This window comes from Rutilus rutilus (assembly GCF_951802725.1).
Source record: "Rutilus rutilus genome assembly, chromosome: 1".
Lineage (NCBI taxonomy): Eukaryota > Metazoa > Chordata > Actinopteri > Cypriniformes > Leuciscidae > Rutilus > Rutilus rutilus.
In genome coordinates, this window is record NC_140209.1 from 27,508,208 (window position 1) to 27,533,147 (window position 24,940).

Sequence of the window (24,940 nt, forward strand, 5' to 3'; positions counted from 1 at the left end):
CGCAGGCCCTTTTTACGGACGTAATTTAGTTGTGTTTTCTACACGGCCTGTGCTTTCATCATGTGTCTGCTCATTGTGGATATGACTTCAAGAGGGACCTGGTCATTTCACAAGGTGTTGCGCTTTTAACCCTCCACATGCTGAATTATATACATGCATCATAGCGCTTTGCATGTGCTGAGCTGAGATCTGAAAACATAACACTGTTGATTTCAAAAGAATGGCTCACCATAGTTCGTCATTTAATCGCCCTCATTTTGTTCCGAACTCAAATGTTACTTTCTCTGCGAGACACAAAAGAAGAGCATTTACTGTGTTGATGTGGCACTTTTGCATTTCGAACATGCAAATTTGTCTTTGAACTAGGAAAATGGTCCGTTGTAAGAAGTAGGGATGCGTCAAGAATTTGGGAAAGGAGATAACGGATTCTTCTGAGCCCCTAAAGCAGAGAAATATGAGATGGGAGGAAATAATATATGCCAATGCTTTTGCATTCTCGCATAATTATATATTTGGGTGGTTATATTGTATATAACTTGCAGGCATCAGGAAGCCGCCATCAGTATACGGAGTATTGAAAATGTTTTTGAATGTTTTTTACTTTCACTTTCCAATTCGCAATTATGCGTACTCTGTGTATAGGGAGCGGCGGCACCGACCGCACATTTTAAAATCAAATCCAAATCCACTAAAATCCACCAGTCACTGTAGCTGGTGGTTTTCCAAAGTTACGAGCCACTCAGCATTTTCACTGGCCACAATTTTGACATCGATACCATGGGGAAAACTGCCATTATCTCATAATTTGGCGGCAGGAATATTAGGCTGCTGTCACTTTAAGAGCTGACGCACTGATCCATTATACTGTTACACATGCGTTTTCTTTCCCAACTGTTTACGTTCACTTAAAACAACTGACTGTGTTTACGTGAATACTCACCAAGACTGGCATTTTGACATTATTTTGTGTGTATTTGACTGTTTAAGTGCAATAAGCAGCTAAAAAGAGCTCAATTTAGGGCTGAGAGGTGACTTTATGTGCTGCACTTTGAGTGTGAGCACAACATCTGCGGAAATGAGTAAAATTATGCGCAATATGTGGAATCCCACACTGAAATTCAAGCCCTGTAACAGCAGCAATATTTAATCTCACTGCTGTCTAAAGGAAACAATTGAGATTTTAAAATGCTTTTTCTTTCACTACCATTGAAAAGTTTGGGGTCAGTAAGAAACTAATACTTTTATTCAGCAAGGATTCATTCAATTGATCAAAAGTGACGGTAAAGACACTAATAATGTTATAAAAGATTTATATTTCAAATAAAAGTTTACACATCCTATTCATCAGAGAATTCTATGAAGCAGCACAACTTTTTTCAACATTGATAATGTTTCTTGAGCATCAAATCATCTTATCAGAATGACTTCTGAAGGATCACGTGACACGGAAGACTGGAGTAATGATGCTGAAAATTCAGCTTTGATCACAGGTTAAAATATATTCACATAGAATATCACTATTATAATAATATTTCACAACATTACAGTTTTTACTGCATTTTTGATCAAATGAATACAGCCTTGGTGAGCAGAAGAGTCGAAAACATGAAAAACTCTTAGCGACCTCACCCCTCAGAACGGTGGTTTATGTATTCTTGTGCTGAAAGCTCAGTGTTTGTTCAGTATTTGGGTCGGCACAGATTGTGTCTGTGGGGTTTCGATTTGTGCTCAAGTTTTCCGAGCGCTGAAGCACATCCTCCTCTCCGCATGACTATCCTCTTTCCTAACCTTTCCACTCTTTTTCTTTTTTCATCAGAGTTATTAATAAGCGTGTGGGAATCAGTGTTGAGGAGTTACTAGCTTACAAGTGATGCATCACTCGACATATTTTAAAACAATGGAAAAATAATAATAATAATAATAAAAACTGCTCTAGTCTAGTCTAAAGATATTGTTCCATTAAATAGCTCTAATGTACTCCCAAATATAATTTATTTCTGTGATGCAAAGCATATATATATATATATGCCCTTTTTTACATTTGAGCCCCTGCCTCTGCCCCTGAGGAACTCTCAGCACGTCCCTGTTGTAGTGTATGTCTACAAGGACTGACTCTGGTTTTAAATTACGTTTTGAAGTAGCTTCCTCAACTTTGTCTCTCTCTATCCGCTCAATCTCATTTCTTTAGCAGGTCAGCAGAAATGTGCTGGGTTATTTGCAGCTCTTTCTCAGTTTCAAAGGAATAAGGTTGAAGGCGTTCTGTGATTGATCTGTAACATAAGCACGAGAGAATGAAGGCAAGTTATGAAACGGACAAGAGGAAATTATGTTTCTGAGGACAAGAGGCCTTGGTAGAAAACACCTCGCTGTATGAATCCAACACAAACCATATTCATTCTTGCTACATATGAAGGCTGGTATAGGCTAAAAAATTTAGGAAGAAAAAAAAAAAACTTCCAGAAAAGACCACAAAACTATGAATAAGGTAGATGGCATGTAGGTAAAATAAAATAAAGTAAAATAAAGTAAAATTAAATACAATAAAAAAAAATAAAAAAAAATAAAAAAATCAAATGTAATTACATTTTTTATTTATTATAAATTTTAAATAAAATAATAATAATAAATACATAAAAAAAAAAAAAATGGATACATACACTTGCTATTGCTGCCAATGACACATGCCTCCCTCATCTTAGATGGCTGACCTCTGAGATAGAGGAATAGTTTCTAAACATGTCTTGAGGAGTTTTCCAACAGTGAGGACAGGACGTTTTAGGGCCAGAATGACCTGGTTTGGATGGCCAGCACATGCAGGCAGTCTCAGGGCTGTTTGAGTGGACACTGACGCCTGCTCCTCAGACCATGAGCTCAATTCATTTCACAGCGGGACGCGCTCAGGCCTGTGGGCGGAAATCAGCTTCCTACCGGGCCAGATCTGTTCAGATTAACACCTCCTCACCACATACATGCATAACAGCACAACACAAATCACTCTCACAAATAACTGTCCCACAGCGATTCCAGAAGAACCTTTTTTGGTTCCCCAAGAACCTTTCAGTTAAAACTAAAAAAATGTCTTAGTGTGAAGAACATTTTTTAAATCTATAAAGAACCTTTTGTGCAATAGAAAAGTTCCATGGATGTTAAAGGTTCTTCATGGAACCATAGATGCAAATGAAATTAAATAAAAACAAATCTAAACAAAACTAAACATTTTTATTTTTATTTTTTAGAAACAGACCAAAAAAACAAAACAAAAAACAAAACAAAACAAAACAAAACAAAACAAAACATTTTGCACAGATGCCATAGAAGAACTGTTTTTGGTTCCCAAGAGAAGGTTCTTCATGGAACCATAGATGCAAATAAAATAAAATAAAATAAAGACAAAGTCTAAACAAAAATAAACTAAAAGATGTGTATTTTTTTGGGAAACAAACCAAACCAAACCAAACCAAAACAAACCAAACCAAAACAAAACAAAACAAAACAAAACAAAACAAAACAAAACAAAACACCTAAAAGGTGTGTATTTTTTGAACAAACTAAAACTAAACTAAACTAAACTAAACTAAACATTTTGCAACGATGTCATAAAATAATCGTTTTTGGTTCCCAAGAGAACCTTTCAGTAAAAAGTTTTTTTTTTCTTTTTTTCTCAGTGTGAAGTACATTTTAAAAATCTAAAGAACCTTTTTCCACTATGAAGGACCTTTTGTGGAATGGAAAGACTCCATATAAAAGGTTCTTAACCAACGATGCCAATAAAGAACCTGGATTTTTAAGAGTTTACAAGAGAAACTAGATCAATGGAAACTGCAGATGTGATCTACAGAGCCAATGGATGTGCTGGAACAGCAGGAGGAATCTTCCTCTGTCCACAAACTGTGTGTCGGAGATCATTATCACTGACGTCACCTCACCGCAGTGCCATTACAGGCTCAAGGACACTTCTAACAGAAGATCCAGCATTATCATCATCATCAAGAGAAACACATCCCAAACACATTTGTAAAACTATAGCGCTGTAGCCATTGATTAGCTTGTGTTGTGAACTGTGGGGAAATATGTGTGAGAATGTCATTCTAATTGGTTGTCTCTGACCTACAGGAATGCAACAACTTTAAAAAAGGCTCTATTTACTTTCCTTTCCTGGTCCCACACACAATTACTAAAGCAGAGCAGATTTCAATTCCATACTTAAATCCTCCCACAATACACAACATCCTATGAGAGCTGTTTTGTCAGGCCATTTTGGGTTTGTTTTCCTATTTTTTTTTTTCCTATTTCGTGGTGAACACGGGAAACTCAAAAGAAAATCATTCATGTCACAAACGCTCATTACATAGTTGGCTTCTTTTCATTTTAAAAATATACAAATTTCAGCTTTATCATGAAATGTGACTGATGAGTGAAACTCAAGAAAGGCAGGCTTTCAAAACGCTTTTTAGATTGCCAACTTTCTCTTTTAAAAAGTTCATTTTAGTGCTCTTCATCAGAAAGCTGTCTTCATGAATAATTCATGGATTTATTAATGAGCTTATGGAGCATAGTAAAGTAATGCAGCCCTTGAATGATGCTCTCCTCTTCTAAAGCACACGAAATAAGCAGCCCTAAATGAATGCGTGTATGCCTGCACTCTGAATTAATAATTAAACCACTGACCTGTGCATGACTTTGAAACTAAACATCCCGTATATACAACCAGACCTTATTCAGAGTACATTATGCCAAAACTTTCCAAAAACTAAACAAACAAAAACAAAAAACCTGTGATTTCAAAGACACTCAAAAGGACCAGCAGAATGTCATGCACCATTATGACTGTGATGTCATACAAAAACATTCCACCCTACGAATCTTAGAATGCACTTCCTGCAAAGTTCCTTTATAGAGCATCTGGTGATGATGTCACAGAGACACACTGTCCTTGACCTGGACTCCTCAGTGATGTCACCTCTCAGCAGTCCATTTAAACGGGTCATGACAGGGATTTTTTTAGTTCCTTGAGGTTCACTTATAATGTTAATCGATTTTTTTTTTTGCACACACACACACACACACGAACAAAAGTTTCTTTATGAACTCTTCTTTAACCTGTACCTCAGATGTTCAGAACAAACATAAAATCCTCAGACTCAATCCAGGATGCTATTAAAATAAAGCAACCATTTGTTTCTGATGCTAAAATCCTTCTGAAGTCTGTCCAGAGATGCAAACGAGCTGTATAAACAACGTGTTTAAAGGAGAACTCTGGTCAATTTTAACATTGAGCTCAATTTTTTGTACATTTGGAGTGCTGTCAGTACAGAGAACAACGACAAAAATCGGTGTTGCCTACACCGTGTTATCCTCTTTTTAAAATTTGCACCCTGTTGACTTCAATGGGGCAAGTTTTAAACCTGCTTTTAGCCTCTTAACATCCTTGATGTGTCATTACAAGTGCACAGGTCATGTGAGTGATTCCTTCGGAGTGAACGCGAGTGAATCTGACTGCAGTAGATGTTAAAGATATGAATAAAAATGATGTTTTTTTATTAGTCGATTGTCGAGTTCACGTGCGTGATCATAGGTACTAAACCTATGCGCGTGAACTCGACAATCGATTACTGAGGACTTCGACCGAAAACAGGATGTAAATACAGGTATGTGCGCTGGCTGAATAAACATCATTTTTATTCATATCTTTAACATCTACTGCAGTCAGATTCACCCGCGTTCACTCCGAAGGAATCACTCACATGACCTGTGCACTTGTAATGATTATGAATCTGACTGGACTGAGACGTTGCTTGATGATAATAAAAAACTACACTTACAAAATGTTTACACAAGACACAAGCAATGGAATAAAAACTATAATATAATGCACTGTATATTTATATATATAAATCCAAGTTGTAAATTAAAAAAGATTACTGGAGTATGTTTTACAAGAAAATACTATTTCGTTCTTTCTATTTCAAAATTTCTGGCAGTTCAATGTACCGTGTTACTTGCTGTTTCTTAGCAATTACTTGAGAAATTTACCAGCAATTTCTTAGTAAACTCAACGCTAACTCACGACCAATTCGAACGAATTTGTACAAGTGATTAAAAGGTGTCTAATTCATACGAATTCGTACAACCTCACTCGTACGAAGTCGTATGATTTGTCGTGATGGTTAGGTTTAGGGACGGGGTCAGGTGTAGGTAATTTGTACGAATTCATATGAATTGGACAACTCGTAAAATATGTACGTTTTAGCAAAAATCTTACTAATTCGTACAAGTGAGGTCGTATGAATTCGTACGAATTATCCACCTTGTAAAATTCGAATGAATTGCCGTGAGATCGGGTTGGTAAATCCAACACCAAATGTTGTTTGAGTGTAGTAAACAGCATCTGCACTCAGCAGAGAATCACGCCGCAGTGATTTATATGAAGGGTGCTGCACCTGAGAAGAGTTTTATGAATTCTGATCGCATGCTGCATTGGTTTATGCTTCTCCTTTCGGTCCATAACGCAGCATGCTATCAGAATTCAGACGGCATCAGAGGCCAAGCATGCACTGATACACACACATGCATACAAACACAGTCTGATCAGCGGTGTGATATAATAACAGTGTGCTTTCATTGAGTAAACGCTCATCTCACTGCTGAATAATGCAGGGACTCCACTAATAAAACCTACAATGCAAATTTAAGATTAATTATTCTAAATAGATTAAAAAAATTAAACAAAAACTAAAGGCCCGTTCGCACAAAGCAAAAAACAAACAAAAACGTGCTATTGTAAAACTCTCCTTCCACTCATCGTCTTTGAAGTGGAACAGGACAACGTCCCACCAGTCCTTGTTTCAGACTCTCATCCACAGACGCCGTGTTTTGGGCGAGGGAAGGGGCATTTTTACTGCATGATAAATATAAGCAGCATGGCACAATGGTTCATGTACTTGTTGTCTCCTAATAATTGCCTGGAAATAGATATATATTAAGGGCCAGATTTACTAACAGTTTGCGCCAGTGCAAACCATCTTTCGCGTTAAAACCATCTTTTCACACAGTGAAAACTTTCCCTTTCAGATGCTAAATTTATGTGAGGAGTTTATTTAAGTGTATCAAGGTGATTTACTAAGGTTTGCGCTTGTCAATTTACTGGTATTTGCACCATTATTTACCACCCTAAAAAAGCATGTCTTAAACCAGATGCTAATTTGCACTGTTCTTGGTAGATTGTGATGTTATTGTGGAAATGATACGGCTGCGTCTGTGTTCTGTAATTCGTCAGTAGATCGCGCGCCGAACTTTCCACGCAATTATGGGATTGCGCTAATTTGTTCTGTTTAGTAAATATGTCCCCAAGTCTGCTCTTTAAAACAAAGAAATGAAGCAATATGGGAAAATGGTTAGTATGAACAAACTGAATTTGTGCAGTGTGCGCATGTCAAAAAATCAATTCCAGTTTGAAGCTTGTGACATATAAACACACACATCAACCCGATCACTTTATTTAGCGTTCATGTAAACACTAAATTCGGATTCATCAACAAACTGTGTCCATGGGCCCTATTTTAGCGATCTAAGCACATGGTTTAAAGCACAAAGCGCAAGTTCACTTAGGCCGTGTCTGAATCCACTTTTGCTAGTTTAACGACGGGAAAAATGGTCGGTGCTCCCGGCGCATGGTCTAAAAGGGTTGTCCCTATTCTCTTAAAGAGTAATTGGTGTGTTTTGGGCATAACGTGCAATAAACCAATCAGAGTCTCATCTCCCATACCCTTTAAATGCTAGTTGTGCTCGCGCCATGGCGGATTCGCTATATTTACATGGAGGTATTTGCAAGCGGAAAAACTGAACGCGTCTCCAGAGAGCAAACGGATCTGCTCATGCACTAGGTTAAAGCATGCTACGCGACAAAGTGTATGCGTGTTGTGGACCCGCCTATAGGCACACATTACAAACGTGCTCTTTAAATAACAAAAAAAATATTGAAAACGAGGTGTGTTCAGGTGCATTGTTGGCGTGTTGCTTTTTTGAGGCAGCTGAAATAGACTGTGCCATTGACCAAATGAAACCTGGTCTAAAGCCAATGGCACAGTCTATTTCAGTTGCCTCAAAAAAGCAACATGTTAACAATGCACCTGAACACACCTCGTTTTCAGACCAGCAGCCCATGAGCGCACAAATGTTCACAAATCCATTTGCTATTTAACAAAGTGGCGCAGGACGTGAAAATGATAACTACGTCGGGCTGAAACTAGCAAAAAACACATCGCACCTGGCGCTGCATTGCATATGGGTCCCCCATATGACAGCCAATCAGAATCCATCCTGCTTTAAGAGCTGGAACATTTAAAGCGGCAGACGACATAACCACAGCGCTCACTTAGAATAAACAGAACAATATGATATGATGTTGGTGTGTTCGTTAATATAGTAATCTTATAGTTATCATTATTGGTGTGAATGGGCAGTAAGTATACAGATTCAGGGAGAAAAAAGAAAGAGCAAAGGGCAAGAAAAGGAAGACAGTAAAGAGACATACTGCTGAAATAATTTGCACACCATAAGAAAACCCTTTGCATTTGAACTAGGTCCTGCAGGGGTGCTTTATCTGCGCTCTGCACGATCCCAAAGGCACGGAGCAGTAATGAGGACACAGGGCAGAGAAACCTGCTCTCCTTCGGACATATTTTCAGACTGAGCTCCCTCTGCTGTCATTAAACAGGTCATCTACCATGAGGAGCCACTTCAAGTGTCCAGAGCAAGTTTTCCAATATGATCATTTCAATCTCAACCTTCTGACCTGATACTAATAAAGCAAACCGTTAAAGCAGCTGACCGAGAAAAGCAGAGCCGAGTTCCTTTCCAGTTCCATATTATGCCAATGATACAATGGTCAAAGGAATTCCTAGGTGATTTTCACACTGCAATCTACCTCTCAGAAAAATAAATAAAAATAAATGTATTTTGTGTCCCACAGCAGAAAGTACGTTTTGGTTTGGAACGAAGTGAGGGTGAGTAAATTATGACTGAATGTTCATTTTTGGGTGAACGATACCTTTAAGACCCAGTTTGGCACATGCTTGAAAAAGTCAATTCTTATTCTAAAGTCAAATATAAACAATGCAGAATCACTTGAATAATTCTGATGTTTATTATTCAGCATGTCACTGTTTCACAAATGAGCTGGATATTAGAAATCGGTCTTGCGTGAATGTCAACACAAAGCTCACAGTTGGTTTCATTCTCTCCTCCTTTTCAAGGACAATATTTCTCACATTGTTTTTAAGTATTTTTCTTTTCCACACATATGCAATGTGCAAATATAATATACACTACCATTACTACGTTTGGGGTCAGTAAACTTGTGAAACTAGCATAAATATTTAGCCACTAAATGCACTGGCCTCTGCACTGCAGAGATAAAGACTCGTTTATGGCATCATGCCTCAAATTTGTTGATGCGGTAAACGAAAACAGTTTAGTCTGTCAGCACGAAATCTATAACTTTTTATCAACACAGTCTGAAGATGATCTGACTCAAATTTAGTGAAAATTGGACAAACAGTCTAAGAGAGTTTCGAAAAAGTAGGTTTTTAAAGAAAAATAAATGGCAGACAGGAAATTCATCCAACTATGGCAAAATTGATATCTATGTTCTCGACATGACCCAAGGAATCTATAAAGGCTAGTTACATTACAGTAGGTTAATGTAATCAAAAGTTATTGGCATTTTTGGAAATTTCATTATAACTTCTGACCACAAGGTCCCTAGTGGCCCCAAATCTTTTTGAGTACTTTCAGGGCATGGTGCTGAAGACACATACCAAGTTTCGAAACGATACACTAATGCATTCGTAAAATGTAGCATTTAACAACAAAATAAAAGATTTTGGCCGATATGGGAAAATTTTATATCGTTCAACTCTGCATGCTGCACCGAATCAAATTTATGATAACAAACATAACTCACACCAAGTTTGGTCAGAATACGCAAACGAATTGCAGTGAAATAGCCTCACATTCATTTTGGCGGTCACTTCGTTGAATTCGTAAAAAAAAAATTTTTTTAAATTACCGGCACAGTCTGAAGATGATCTGGTTCAATTTACAGGAAAATTGGAGCAATGGCCTACAGGAAGAGTTCGAAAAAGTAGGTTTAGCAAGAAATTAAAAATGGCGGGAAAAAAAAAATCATGACAGAAAATGACGTCATATAGGGAAATCGAATCGAAGGAAAAAGATCCCTTACAGTTCAAAAGTTACTCGCATAAACATGAGTGCAAATTTGGACAGTTGGTGGCGCTAGAGGATTGAGACTCCAAATTTGCTATAGTGACATTTCAGACTGTCCTCTATCCGTGTGCCAAATTTCATAACAAATAACATATGTGAGATAACAAGTAAACTTGATTCATGAATGTTTTGATATTTGTACTTGTTTTTCTGCACCCAAAGAGGGAAATTCTTGACATTTTTGAGGTGTTTAAAAACATCCAAACTAATCAATAAACCTAATCAATCACTCAGGAAGCCGGACCGCCGTTGGTCCCTGGTGACATATTTCCTGTTCAAATTTTTGATGTGGCGAACAACACTGCAACCGTCAAAAAAGACCACACAAAAGCTCTTGGGCTGCGGGCAAGTAAATCAGCAGACATGATAAACAGACGCTCTGTCTGACAGAGAGCTTCTTGATCTCTCTGCCGTGTCATTTAGACGGATGGCTCGGATTGGCCCAGGTCATTACCGCCCGACGTCTCCTCGGCAATGCTGTCAAATAAATCTCCAGAAGCCCGCCGTCTGCCCCACCCGGCCCGTAAATCACCCCGATGATGAAGTGACAGACAGGTGGAGGTGTCTCTCTGGTCAAGGGCTTACCTGGAGTCTCACACTCTATACAGCATCTACTGCAAGTCTGATGTATCAAAATTCAGTTCAAGTTTATTTGAATTCACCTTACTGTTAACGAAAGATCCCAGACAGCAACATAGTATCGGCCCAGATCCGGCCCACATCTGGTACATGTGGATTTAACATGTACCAGATGTGGGCCGGATCTGGGCCGACACTATGTTGCTTGTAAACAGACATGTACTACTCTGCACTGATTGGCCAGATGGTCCAGTCTGTTTTGATTGGTCTCTGCACTGATTGGCCAGATGGCTAAGTCTGTTGTAACTGGTCTACTCTGCTCTGATTGGTCAGATGGCTCAGTCTGTTGTGATTGGTCTACTCTACATTGATTGGCCTACTCTACACTGATTGGCCAGATGGCTCAGTCTGTTGTGATTGGTCTACTCTGCTCTGATTGGTCAGATCGTCCAGTCTGTTTTGATTGGTCTCTGCACTGATTGGCCTGATGGCTCAGTCTGTTGTGATTGGTCTACTCTACATTGATTGGCCTACTCTACACTGATTGGCCAGATGGCTCAGTCTTTTGTGATTGGTCTACTCTGCTCAGATTGGTCAGATGGCCCAGTCTGTTGTGATTGGTTAGTTAACATCAAGTATTCAGTTAAACAGACACAATGAATATGTCAGGCAGCAACTACAACATAATGCTCATAACGATTACAATATAAGGATAATATTTGACAGTTTCATATTCGATCCAAAGTTGGCGTCATCTGAGGTCTTCGCAAGTGTGGCGTCGGCTGAAATCAATCAATAACAGTAGCGCCAGCTCTTGTGGTCAAAAATTATTTTGGGATAAAGGAAAATTTGACACCTTAAAGAGCTTGATGTACTCAGTGCAACAAGACGTTGTGTTGAGACCAAGCTGCAAAAGCTACGAATTTAGCACAGTAGAAGTCTTAAGTGTTTATGCATCACATCATGTATGCAAGGAAGACCATAAATGAAATCTCTTAAACAGGGCTCTGGGAAAAGCTTTCTGTTATGTTTTTGGAAGTGTTTAGGGTTAAGAGTTTAAGGGTGTTCGTGGAGATTAACGGCATGCGTTTGATGTGTAAATTGTTAAGACGTGTTGCCTTCACAACAGATGATTGATGTGAGCGGTATTACACGGTTAGGCAAGGTTATACTACTTTACACAAACCCTGTCAGTCACATTGGCGTATCTGTCTGCTGTTCATCATGACTGGCAGCTGTTTCTGTCTAAGTGGATCTGACCGATCCTTGGCACTGGTCTCCAAAACGCCAGACTCTGTTTGGACGTCTAAACAGGTGTGAGACTTCAGTTGCTGATGGCATCAGAGCTGAAACACTGCCAGGAATATTACCTTTCTGCTCACGGGGCGGCTGGAAATCTGCTGCGATTACACACCGGGCCCTTGTGGACGGGCATAAAGCTTCTACCAGAGAAATTAAAACACAACACAGCAGCTGGAACACAGTCTATTAGCTCTGATAGGACCAATGGGATTTCTTTGACCTGCACATGCATGCCAGGGTTACTATAGTTAACTACAACCAAAACCGGTCACTTGAAATAAAATACATTTGATCTGAAACAAATTAAAATGAATTATGATAATAATAACTTTTGAAATTTCTTTAGGTCTCCTACAATAAGTTTACATGCATCCAAGGTCAACAAACACTTTTGATTTTCTCATAATATACATTGCAGCATCAGCTCTTTTCTTACAGTGTCTGAAACAGTTCGATAAAGAATTCAGTCTCTCTAAACCCCTACTTTCTGAGAACCTACTCTGCTCTGATTGGTCAGATGGCCCAGTCTGTTGTGATTGGTCTACTCTGCTCTGATTGGTCAGATGGCTCAGTCTGTTGTGATTGGTCTACTCTGCTCGGATTGGTCAGATGGCTCAGTCTGTTGTGATTGGTCTACTCTGCTCTGATTGGTCAGATGGTTCAGTCTGTTGTGATTGGTCTACTCTGCTCTGATTGGTCAGATGGCCCAGTCTGCTGTGATTGGTCTACACTGCTCTGATTGGTCAAACGGCCCAGTCTGTTGTGATTGGTCTACTCTGCTCTAATTGGTCAGATGGTTCAGTCTGTTGTGATTGGTCTACTCTGCTCTGATTGGTCAGAAAAAAAGATAAAATAATAATTATAATTATAATGGCAAAAACTAAACTAAACAAAATTGAAAACAGAAAATGTAAAAATAAAAACAAAAACAAACCCAAAACATTGATGAAAAAACAATGATACCACATGAATAGGGGTGCATGAATGCATGTATGCATAAACTACATGAGAGCATTGTGTAAAATCAAAATTGCATTCAGTTCCCCCAACAACAGTTTGCAGCACAAACGATACTTCTGGGTTTGTTTCAATCACTAACTCTGAATATGAGCAATAGTAACAGCAATGCTTGCTAGTGCAAACAGCACTAATTATGTTTGTTGAGAGTTCACAGTATAATTAAAGCTGTAATTATTGCAGGTCAGCTGAATAATCCCAAGGTTTAAACAAAGAGGGATTTAAGCTGGTTTAGAGCCAAACGTTTTTGTTGAATTATATGGCACAGTGGTTAAAAGGATCACCATGGTAACAGCGAGGAGAAATCCGCAACAACAGTCATTAATAACCTAGAGATACTGTACTGGGAAAAAGGCTAGAAATGAACCAACACTAAACTTGCTCCTGCTGGTACGGGAGGTGAAATTAATCAAAAAGTTAATTTACGTGAAGCACAAGGGAGCAAATTAAAGCAGAACCGCTGCACATAAATGCCGTTTACCCAAACAAACACCTACATTAAACTATTAAACTATAAATCACTACATATATGTCACATTCTGTATATGTCAAAACACCCTTACATACAGACACAAAAACGCACAACCCAACATTCAGTTGAGCAAGATTCAGATCTTTCCTCGAACTGACATTCGACAGAACATCTCAGTCCGTCTTCTAGACTGAACACTGCAAAAAAATCTTAAATATAGCAAAAATGTCTTAAAATCAAGCAAAACAATCTTGTTAGTGCATGGTAAAAATGACTAAAACTAGCATATTAATATTTAGCCACTAAAAATATTAATGGTCTAAAAACTAGCGGGAAAACGCTTAAAATTCTAATACCCTTCAAAAGATTGTGGTCAGAAATATTTTTAAAAATATTTTCATAAAGGATGCATTAAATTGATCAAAAGTGACAGTATTTATAATGTCACAAAATATTTCTAATTTAAATCAATGCTGCTCTTTTGAACTTGAATCCCGAAAAACAAGAATACAGCATAAGACATTCTACACTTGAATTTGTAAAGATACACTAAAATTGCTTAATATTCAATGTTTCCAATACAATTAACGTGCATAATGTTGCACGATATTAGGAAATTTTTGCTAAAAGTTTTCTTCTTCTCAAGAGGGGCGTTTAGCACACAGTTGTTTCATAAGCGTGGTTTCCGACAGATTGCAGATCATCCCAACATCAGTCAGGACTCAGGACACAAAGCTCATCCGTGAGGAATGCGTGTGTTGTGTTTTAAGTGCATGAATGAAGCACGATACATACTGTAGGACAGAGGAACGTCCAGCTCGCCCTGCCACGACTGCCCGAGATCGTCTACAGAGTGCTGCGCTGCAGAAACACAAACACACACACACACACATTAACATATTTCATACACAAACACTGAGGACTTCACGCTCTGTAAACATGAAATGCTCCTTAATATCAATATAAACACTTTCAAGCATCGAAAAATGTGCTTAATTGACATCGACCAGAGTTGTTATTGTAAACACTAAAACTAAAAACAACAACATTGTTGTTACTTGAAATAAAGCTTTAATATCAATAATTAAAAAATGATCTAAACCTTGAAACTAAAACTTAAATGAAAATTAGAAATGTTGATGTAAAATGTTGTAAAACTAAGGGTCCGTTTACACTAAAAAACTTTTTGAAACGTTTTTGAAAATGATACCGTTTTTGAAAATTTTACCAGTTTTTGAAAATGATACCGTTATCGTCTCCGTGTAAACTACAAAAATGAGATTTTGTGATAACGGTGATGTCATGCGCATGCATGTTAGATGTTCAGTCTATAGGCGAAGAGTGTTTCGTTACAAAGTGGCATCGCCATCTACTGGCCTGACAGCAGAATACAGTGTTTTTAATCGTTTCGCAGATACGTGTGAACGAGGATCGTTTTGACAACATTTACATTTACATTTTACATTTATTCATTTAGCTGACGCTTTTATCCAAAGCGACTTACAATTGCTATATATGTCAGAGGTCGCACGCCTCTGGAGCAACTAGGGGTTAAGTGTCTTGCTCAGGGACACATTGGTGTCTCACAGTGGATTCGAAACCGGGTCTCTCACACCAAAGGCATGTGTTTTATCCATTGCGCCACACCACCAACATTATTTTCCATAGTACATAGTTGTGGTGTAAATGTTCTGTACCCTCAAACTGAAATAAATAAACACTAAATAACACTTTACACTGAGGTTTCATTTAATTTGAATTTGTTTTGTGTACATTTGTTATCTACATTAGTTAACATGAACTAACAATGAAAAATATTTCTGAAGTATTTATTAAAGGGATAGTTCACCCAAAAATGAAAATTCTGTCAGTATTTTTCTGTCAGAAAATTCTGTCAGCGCAAAAACAAACAAAAATAACGACTTTATTCCACTATTCATTTCCTTCTCTCTGGGCCTCGTAGTGTTTTTGCGCTGCGCGTCTGTGTTATACGTCATCACGCATCACACACATGACCAGCGTCGGCCAATAGTGAGCCTACGTGGTGACGTGTAACACAGACGCGCTGCGCAAAAACACTACGCAAACCAACTAGAGGTCGAGAGAGAAGGAAATGAATAGTGGAATAAAGTCGTTATTTTTGTTTGTTTTTGCGCACAAAAAGTATTCTCGTCGCTTGATATACTTAAGATTGAGCCACTGGAGTCACTTGGACTATATTAACGATCTCTTTAATAACTTTTCTGGGCCAGCAAGTTTGGGCCACCTAGCAGCCTATGGAGGAGTGATCAGCTCTCAGATTTCATTAAAAATATCTTAATTTGTGTTCCGAAGATGAACGAAGGTCTTACGCGGTTGGAACAACATGAGGGTGAGTAATTACTGACAGAATTTTCATTTTTGGGTGAACTATCCCCTTTAACATTTGCTACTACACTATTAATATCAAAAGTTGTATCTGTTAATATCATTTAATGAACTTACATGAACAAACAAAGAATGACTGTATTTTAACATTTACAAAGACTAATAACAACTGTAACAAATGTTTTGCTCATTGTTAGTTATGCTATAACTAATGCAAGCCAATGGAGCCTTATTGTAAAGTGTTAGTAAAAAATAATATTAGATAAAAAAAATAAAAAAAAATAAAAACCTATAACCTAAATTTAAGCGAAAATGAGAAATATTTATTGGCAGCTAACTTAAATTAGTTTAAGCTTCAGTACAAAAATTATTAAAACTAAAATAAAAATTCAAGTTAAATATAAATATTAGCTAGAAAACTAATAAAAGTGACAACTAAACAAAGAATATTAGTGATAAATGCACATGAAAATGTTAAAAATAAAAATAGAAATGTAAAAAATAAAAGCTAATTCTAAATATTAATAATATAATTGTGTATAAATCATACTAAAATAATACTTTCATCAACAAGATGTAGTGATAAAGATATTTATATACCCATTTACTTTTGTAATGCAAAATGAACAATCTAAATAGATATTTGGTGACCAATTAACATAAAAAAAAAATCCATCTAAAAAGTAAAGCTGTTTTAAGTACCTATAAAATAAATAGCTAAAACTTAAATAAAAAAATAAAGCTAAACAGTTTAAAAATAAAAATAAAAAAAAAATAAAGTAATGCAACTATAATTAAAATGCAAATCAAAAGTATTAAAATAAAAGCAAATATATTAATAGATTTTAATGCAATATGTGACCCTGGACCACAAAACCTGGGTCACATGGGTCACAATCTTGAAATTGAGATTTATACATCATATGAAAGCTGAATAAATAAGCTTTCCATTGATGTATGATTTGTTGTTTGGATATATAGGACAATATAGGACAACTATTTGAAAATCTGGAATCTGAGGGTGCAAAAAAATCGAAACATTGAGAAAATCGCCTTTAAAGTCCATTTATGTTCGAGATTGTACTGCATTCACTCACAAAAATAAACGTTTTATATATTTACGCTTGGAAATTTACTAAATATCTTCATGGAACATGATCTTTGCTTAATATCCTAATGATTTTTGGCATAAAAGAAAAATCGATAATTATGTACATACAATGTATTGTTGGCTATTGCCACAAATATACCCGTGCAAATAACGTCCACAGATGAATCCTTCACAACACGGTGCGTTAAGTAAGTAAAGAGGCTGAAAGTCAGATTTGATGTTGCCTCTATCAGGCCGAGCTGAAACGAGTCGTGAGTCGTGAGCAGAACGAGCGGGCAGCTTCACTCCTTCGCCTCTGGAGAGAATCTAGAAACAAATTCAATCAGGTGGAATTAAACAGGGTGAAGATTAAGGCCAATTTGCATGAACCGCAGGGGCTTCTGATAGAAGTTGAATAAGCAAAAAAATAATAATACTTAAGCAACTTATTAAACTCTTTCACCTTGAGGAAGTGTAGGGGTATTAACTTTATCCTCTTTTACAGTCACGTCTGAATCACACGCCGAAAAATCTGCATATAGTGACGCACAATCAGCTCAATCAAAAGATGATTCAACCAACTGACATTCTTCATTCGCCAAGGAAAACAAGGTGGTGATTTTGTGTCAAAATAATAACGGCAATCATTCCGTGTGATGTGTGATGTCATAGGTGAGAACGATGATGCCACGGATGTTCCTCAGACGGCTATGAATGTAAATGTTACTGGTTGTGTGTGTGTGTAAGCCGGTCGATTATGTTGTTTAACAATCGCGTGATTATGTGGGCCGCGGTGATTCACTCAGGAGAGACAATGAGGAGCGCAGACGCTTGGCAGATCTTTTCTTTCCCGCAAGCTTCCTCATCTGTTCATTAGCTTTAGGAAACGTCATTATTGCACTGTCAACAGCTCAATCTCCTCATAGGACACGCACTCCACAAATGAAAAACAACTAGACGTTTGGGGGCTTTTATTCGGTCGTCTACCTTCTTTTTTTTTTTTCAATTGAGTTGAGTAATTGAAAAGGGAAGAACTGTAATATGTATTTAAGCATTAACAATTGTTTTTAAATGACATTGAAAGTGTTGTTAGTGTAAACAGAAAAAAAAAATAAAAAAAAAAAATAATTTGATACTTGAAATAAAGATGAAATAAAATAGTCTAAATATTAGGTTGAAATAAAATAAACCTTAAAACCAAAAAAAAAAAAAAAAAAAAAAAAAAAAAAATGAAATGATCCTTGGCAACCAGATACGTTTATACAATAAACATTAACTGAAAAAAAAATAATATAAAAACTAAACTTCTTTTATTTCAGCTTATCATTTTAATTAGTTTAATAGTGATGTACTAAAATAACTAAAACTAAACATTTAATACAAATTCATGAAAACCATATAGACATAAAAAATGGGGAAAAAAAATAGTTAAAATGTCAAAAATACACCACAAAATTACAAAAAATTCAAATATGAAAATAAAACCTATGATGGTATCTCAACAATACTAAAATACCACTGTTGAAGTACTAAAATTACTAAAATTGAAATAAATAAATAAATAGGAATGCTGTAAAAAATAGAAGCAACAAAAGCACTTTTTTTTTTAAACAGAAGCTAAGTAAATTCTATATTATTCTCTATATTAGAATTCTATATTATTCTCTATATATTCTATAGTAAATTCTATATTAGTACTCAATTCAAGCGTGTAGAAATGAAAGCGTAAATATCAACATTATATACAATTAAGTAAAATTACTAATTTTTTCGGATACTGGTGTTCCCATCATGCACTGGGTCTTGAATAATTAATGAGGTTGATTTTTCACTGTTTTCCAGCTGTATTTACACTGTTTCATCATTGCTTTTGTTGTTAGGATTAGTAACTTGCCATTTTGTGACATCTGGGGCCGTATTCACAAAGCATTTTATCTTACCACTAGGAGTACTCCTAAATCGCACTAAAAGATTTTAGCTAGGAGTTTTCTCTTAAAAGTTATTCACAACGCCTTTCAGACCTACTCTTAGTAAAGAAAAATGACAACTCCTAAACTAAGAGTGAGTCTTTGTTGCTATGGATGACGTCATTACTCATGCATGAGCTTGACTGAAGTGACCACCTTGATTGGCTGATGATTGTAACGCGGGAATGATTCCAAACCCCTCCCCTACGATGATGAGTGACACGTGACAGGTCTGAGAATGCGTGCGCTGCACAAGTAGTGCGAAGGACGGAAAATGATGAATAACTGAATAAATAGCCTAAATGAATAAAGAGTAAGGCAAAAAAAATAGCCTAGTAGACTAATGAAACATATGGATTGATGCAATATCTTTGCAACATTATTGAATTAATATGTCACTATATGCCTCTGCCTACGTTTGAGAGAAGAACATTTTAATTTGATTCACAATGAAACTTTACAATTAGTTTACATGCAATGAGTAGCCTAGTTTTGGTTGTTGTTGGTGGCGTTATTGCAGCCCTAGTTACTGTATGCCTACAATGCTAAATTGTTCCCTCGCGATTGGAAGCTCCGGTAGCCGCCGCGTTCGCATTTCAAAACATTGCAACGTGAAATGCCGAGCCCGATCTCACGGGAAAACGTACAAATTCTACGAGGTGGCTTATTCGTACGAATTCATACGACCTGACTCGTACGAATTAGTAAGATTTTTGCAAAATCGTACATATTTTACGAATTGGCCAATTCGTATGAATTCATACGAATGACCTACCCCTGACCCCGCCCCTAAACCTACCCATCACGTGGGTTTAGACAAATCGTACAAATTCGTACGAGTGAGGTCGTACGAATTAGTACGAATTAGCCAACTTTTTATCATTCGTACGAATTCGTACGAATTGGTCGTGAGATAGCGTTGGAAATGCCACAAAAAGCGGTTTGTGAATAGGTCTTAGTGAGTTAGGAGTCCTCTCGACTTCTTTTAAGCTGTCCCAGGCTTAGGTGCTACTTTTAGGGCTAAAATGCTTCGTGAATTACTCTTAGTCAAAAAAATTAGGAGTCCTAAAGTTACGAGTGACACGCCCATTATTTTTAGGAGTTGCTCCTAAATTCGCCAGTTAGGAGCTACTTTTAGCCTTAAAATTCTTTGTGAATACGGCCCCTGGAGTTCATTTTCTACTCAAAATGACACATTCAAACACAGAAACGATCCATCAAATGTTACCGTTATTGTTTATTGTCTACGAAGTATTGAGGTCTCTGCGTTCACGTAATGCTTAATAATGTAGATATGGTGTCTCACACAATATGTATTGTATTTATTACTTAGACGTTTCTAAGTAAAGCATAAACTTTAAAAGTGTGGTTTAATTCAATGTTATATTGTTTGAATGAAATGTATTGCAAAGGAAACTTCAATTAAATAGATATTACTCAACCTTTTACAAGCCAAGTTAAAATTGCTTATTTTCTTTGTTACTTTCACTTAACTTAGTTCAGTAGAGTTTACTTAATTCCATATGTGAAATTAACTTAAAAAATATTCGTGCAAAAACTTGCCAAAGAAAAATGAAGTAAATTTGACTTATTGTTTTTTTAATTGTATAAAAAATAAAAGCTAATTCTATATATTAATAAATATTCTAGTAGTGTATAAATAATACTAAAATAACACTGTTATCAGGAGGATGCAGCACAGATACAGTGGCATTTAAAAAGTATTTGGACACTTAAAAAGTGTCTGAATTTCACTGCATTTGATACAAAATGCGAACCTGAGGTCAAATGATGCTCTAATTCTGTTAACAAGGTGTCGTTCATCAAATCACGATCTGTGTGGTTACCTTTCAGGTGACTCCTGCCGATTGTCACGAAGCCAGAGGAGATGAAGTTGTGCATGTCTTGACCACTGCGGAAGTTTTCTTTCCCATAATGCCCTGCAAAGACAGACACGCAGCAAGTGTTATAAAATGAAAACAAATCGCACAAATAAAGCACAGTGGTTAAAAATAATCACGGCATGTCCCTGAAAAAGCTTGTGTTTTATTAAAACCACGCAGAAGTGATTCGACTTCCATTTGAATGAATCATCCGGGCAAAAATCAACTAACTAAAAAAATGTTTCCTCAAAAATTCTCAAGTTGGTTAGTCACAGGACATTAAGACTATTGTTTTGTATCGTGTTCATGTTTTCTGAAATGCTGCTGAATTGGAGACAAAAACTTTAAAGATATGTATTGTGTTTGAAATCTACAGATGCAATATATTAAACACTTTAATCTGTATTTTGGATTAATCTGAAAGAAGACATGTTGTACAAGCAAAATAGATAAAAATATCAAAATTGACCAGTGCATGAAAAAAGATTTTCTCCGTATTCTCAATGAGGGGAAAAAAACACCTCACTTTTATTCAGAGACCCAAACTGAGCAAAAATATGAAATATAGTGCAGATGCTGATATTATATGGCCAAAAATAAGATGAAATTCTGATGCTTTTAATGTAAATCAAATAGATCTCTAGCAAATACTTACATAAAATGTATATAAATATCAGTCGTCACTATGTATCTACAAATAGCATATCTTAGTAAGATGATATTTAAAGTTTTATGATCAAAGCTCTGTAGTTTTAAAACGTATAATGCTATGCAATACAATGATTATTTAAAGAAGAAAGCATGATCATATTTAATACATCTGAACATCAAGGTCAAGACAAGGTGCTTCATTAAGCATTAATGGTGTGTGTGTAGCGGGGCAGAGGTTCTGCACAGGGACTCGACACTAATACACACACACACTCTCAGCTCGTCTTCAGCCCCGCGGGGTTAGAGGACACTGGCTGTGATTGGGAATCTTCACCATCTTGCACTGGCAGGTGAATCCTCCATCTAATTGCACAGTTATTGACGTCTCTGACCAGGACACTGATCCGAGGTCACGAGATGGGAGAGTTGAGAGCTTTATCTGTGTCATTGCTCAGCTCTACAGAAAGCCAAGGCAAGGCAAGTCATCTAATATAGATCAGTTTTCAATCTTTTTTACAGCTGAATTGTTTAGAACTATAAAGCCCGCTGTATCATATTTGATACGCACATTTCTTAGGCCTCTATATGATCAACATGATCAAAGCTTTGCTGAAAAACCTGTTGCACACTATCTACACACCTTCCGTCTGATTGATAGTTTTTTTAGCAAGTAAAATACCTTTTAGTATAATTGAAAAAACGCCCTCCTGCTCGTGGTTCACGTGTTTTTTTTGTTGTTGTTTTTTTGCTGTGAAATCTTTACTGATTTTTAGAAAGTAAATGTAAGAATACCTTTGATATTGTTAATAATATGTCAAGATGAACACTTACTGGACTGAAGTTTACTTAAATATCAAATCAATAATTTTTTGGAAAAATCATGTTCAGATATGAGTATCAAATATGATCGTCAGGTTTTTGAGGAAGGTTGATTTGTTAATCTCGCAATCATATCATTGTATTACATTATATGTTTTGAAACTACAGAGCTTTGATCATAAACTAAACATTTAAATATTATCTTATTGAGACATATTACAGCCAGATATATAGTGGCGACTTATATTTATATGCATTTTATGTACAATAAGTGTTCTATTATCTGTTATAAAGATCTCATTGATTTACATTACAAGCTATCAGAATTTCATCATACTTTTTGTTCATATATATATCGCAAAAATATGCAATTTGATGCAGATGTTGATATTCTTCCTCCTCAAGTATGAGCTCCATATTCTCACTATATCACACTAAATGAGCCATGAAAGAATGAAACTCTACAACAAAAAAACATGTATGCAAATATTTCGTCTAACGGTTCAATAAACTGTTCTATCTAAAAAAATAAAAAATAAATTCTGACTAAAAATATGTCAGGGATGACAGGGTTAATATTTATCAGACTTCTCAATGCTAGTGAAAAGTACTTTTCAAGTCACTCATTATGTGTTTTTTTTTTTTTCTCAATTCAAGGGAAAACCTGAAGAGAGATGCACACATTATTGCTCCATAAATCAATTGTGTGCTGTGTAATTGTGTTGAGATATTTCTCTGTGAAGTTTATAGCGCTGAAGTTCAGGGTTCTGAGGCGGAACAGAGATTACGGTCAATACTAACAGCAACAGAAAGAGACAGAAAAAACATTTTCAGGACAGTCTCTCATTTTGAGCCCTATCTTCCCATTTTGTGTTATTTCTGGCACATAAAAAACATGCAAAGCTTTGTAAAAAGGATAGCCACCATATGCTTTCACGAAACATCAGCTCCTTTGTTTCAGTATTTCAATAATGCCCTTTTTTTTATCTCCAAAAAGTAAAAAAATATATACATTTACAATCAGACAAGCATATTGAAAACTCTGTAAAACTTTACTACTAGGTCTCATTTGTTAATATTAGTTAATGCATTGACTTATATGAAGTAACAATGAGCAATCTATCACAGCATTTATTAACCTTTGTTAATGTTACTTAATATAAATGTGTTCATGTTAGTTCAGAGTGCATTAACTAATGGTAACAGATACAACTTTTGATTTTAAAGTGCCCCTATTATGCTTTTTAGAATATACTTTGAGTAGACCAATCACAACAGACTGAACCATCTGACCAATCAGAGCAGAGTAGACCAATCACAACAGACTGAGTCATCGGACCAATCAGAGCAGAGTAGACCAATCACAACAGACTGGACCATCTGACCAATCAGAGCAGAGTAGACCAATCACAACAGACTGGGCCATCTGACCAATCAGAGCAGAGTAGACCAATCACAACAGACTGGGCCATCTGACCAATCAGAGCATAGTAGACCAATCACAACAGACTGAGCCATCTGACCAATCAGAGCAGAGTAGACCAATCACAACAGACTGGACCATCTGGAAGGAGGGGTTTAGAGAGACTGAATCTTCAAAACAAACAAACAGTTTTCAGACTCTTTAAGAAATTAGGTGATGTGCAATGTAGGTTATATTATGAGGAAATTAATGTGACGTTCGATGCATATAAACCTATTGTAGGAGACCTCCAGAACAAAACTGTGAACCTTTAAAATAGCATAATAGGGGCACTTAAAAAATGTATTGGTAAATTAAATTATCATTAAGATTAATTGATACTGTTGAAGCATTGTTCATGTTAACTAATGTAGTTAACTAATGTTGGCAAATGAAACCTTATTGTAAAGTTGTGTAAATCTCAGATCTTTTGACTTTCGTTCAACCATACTAGATTTTTCAATCAGATATAAGGAATCACAGGCCAATGCCTCAAGTAACCAGTGCACAATTAAAATTCCCAGTGTCCTTTTCTACACTAAATCAAAGACACGGGTGTCGAGATGACCCGGGAACAGACAAGAGATCAGATTGAATTAAGGAAACCATAATGAGAATGGCAGATGCAACCATTTGCCATCTTCATTAGGCTCTCTCTCTCTTCATGTTTTCCTCACAGAGGCCAATCTGTCCATCATTGTGATTTTGGTACATTGCTGCATGATGAAAGTTAATATTTAATGTTTGTCTTTTATTAAAACAAGACCTCATTGAACCATTTTTTCTCATCAAACCGAGTAAAAATGAGGCAACACGCATGCTAATGTATTTCATCTGATAGATCTGCTTCATTTTGACTTCTGATGTGCATCAAATCCTCATATCCTGGTTACAATAGCCTAAGGCAAGGCAAAATTTTGCTATTTAATTTTCTAATCTGGTGTCCATTTATAATACCAGCACTAAAAACATCATAATTTAGTATTTCATGACTATTTTCCACCCCTGTGGTTGTTAAAATTAAATAGGCCATTTTTGCTACTG

The 24,940-nt window shown here is 36.4% G+C and overlaps 1 protein-coding gene across 1 annotated transcript in view; it reads right to left on the reverse strand.

Annotated features, from left to right (window-relative positions):
* The window catches only part of LOC311300508 (shisa family member 6), a 107,218-nt gene that overhangs the window by 51,910 nt on the left and 30,368 nt on the right, over positions 1-24,940 (reverse strand). The window contains exons 4-5 of the mRNA XM_084424807.1: positions 20,929-21,021; positions 14,453-14,518 (exon numbers count right to left, since the gene is read on the reverse strand). Coding sequence (XP_084280933.1) covers positions 14,453-14,518; positions 20,929-21,021 — 159 coding nt within the window. The remainder of the gene's footprint in view (positions 1-14,452; positions 14,519-20,928; positions 21,022-24,940) is intronic.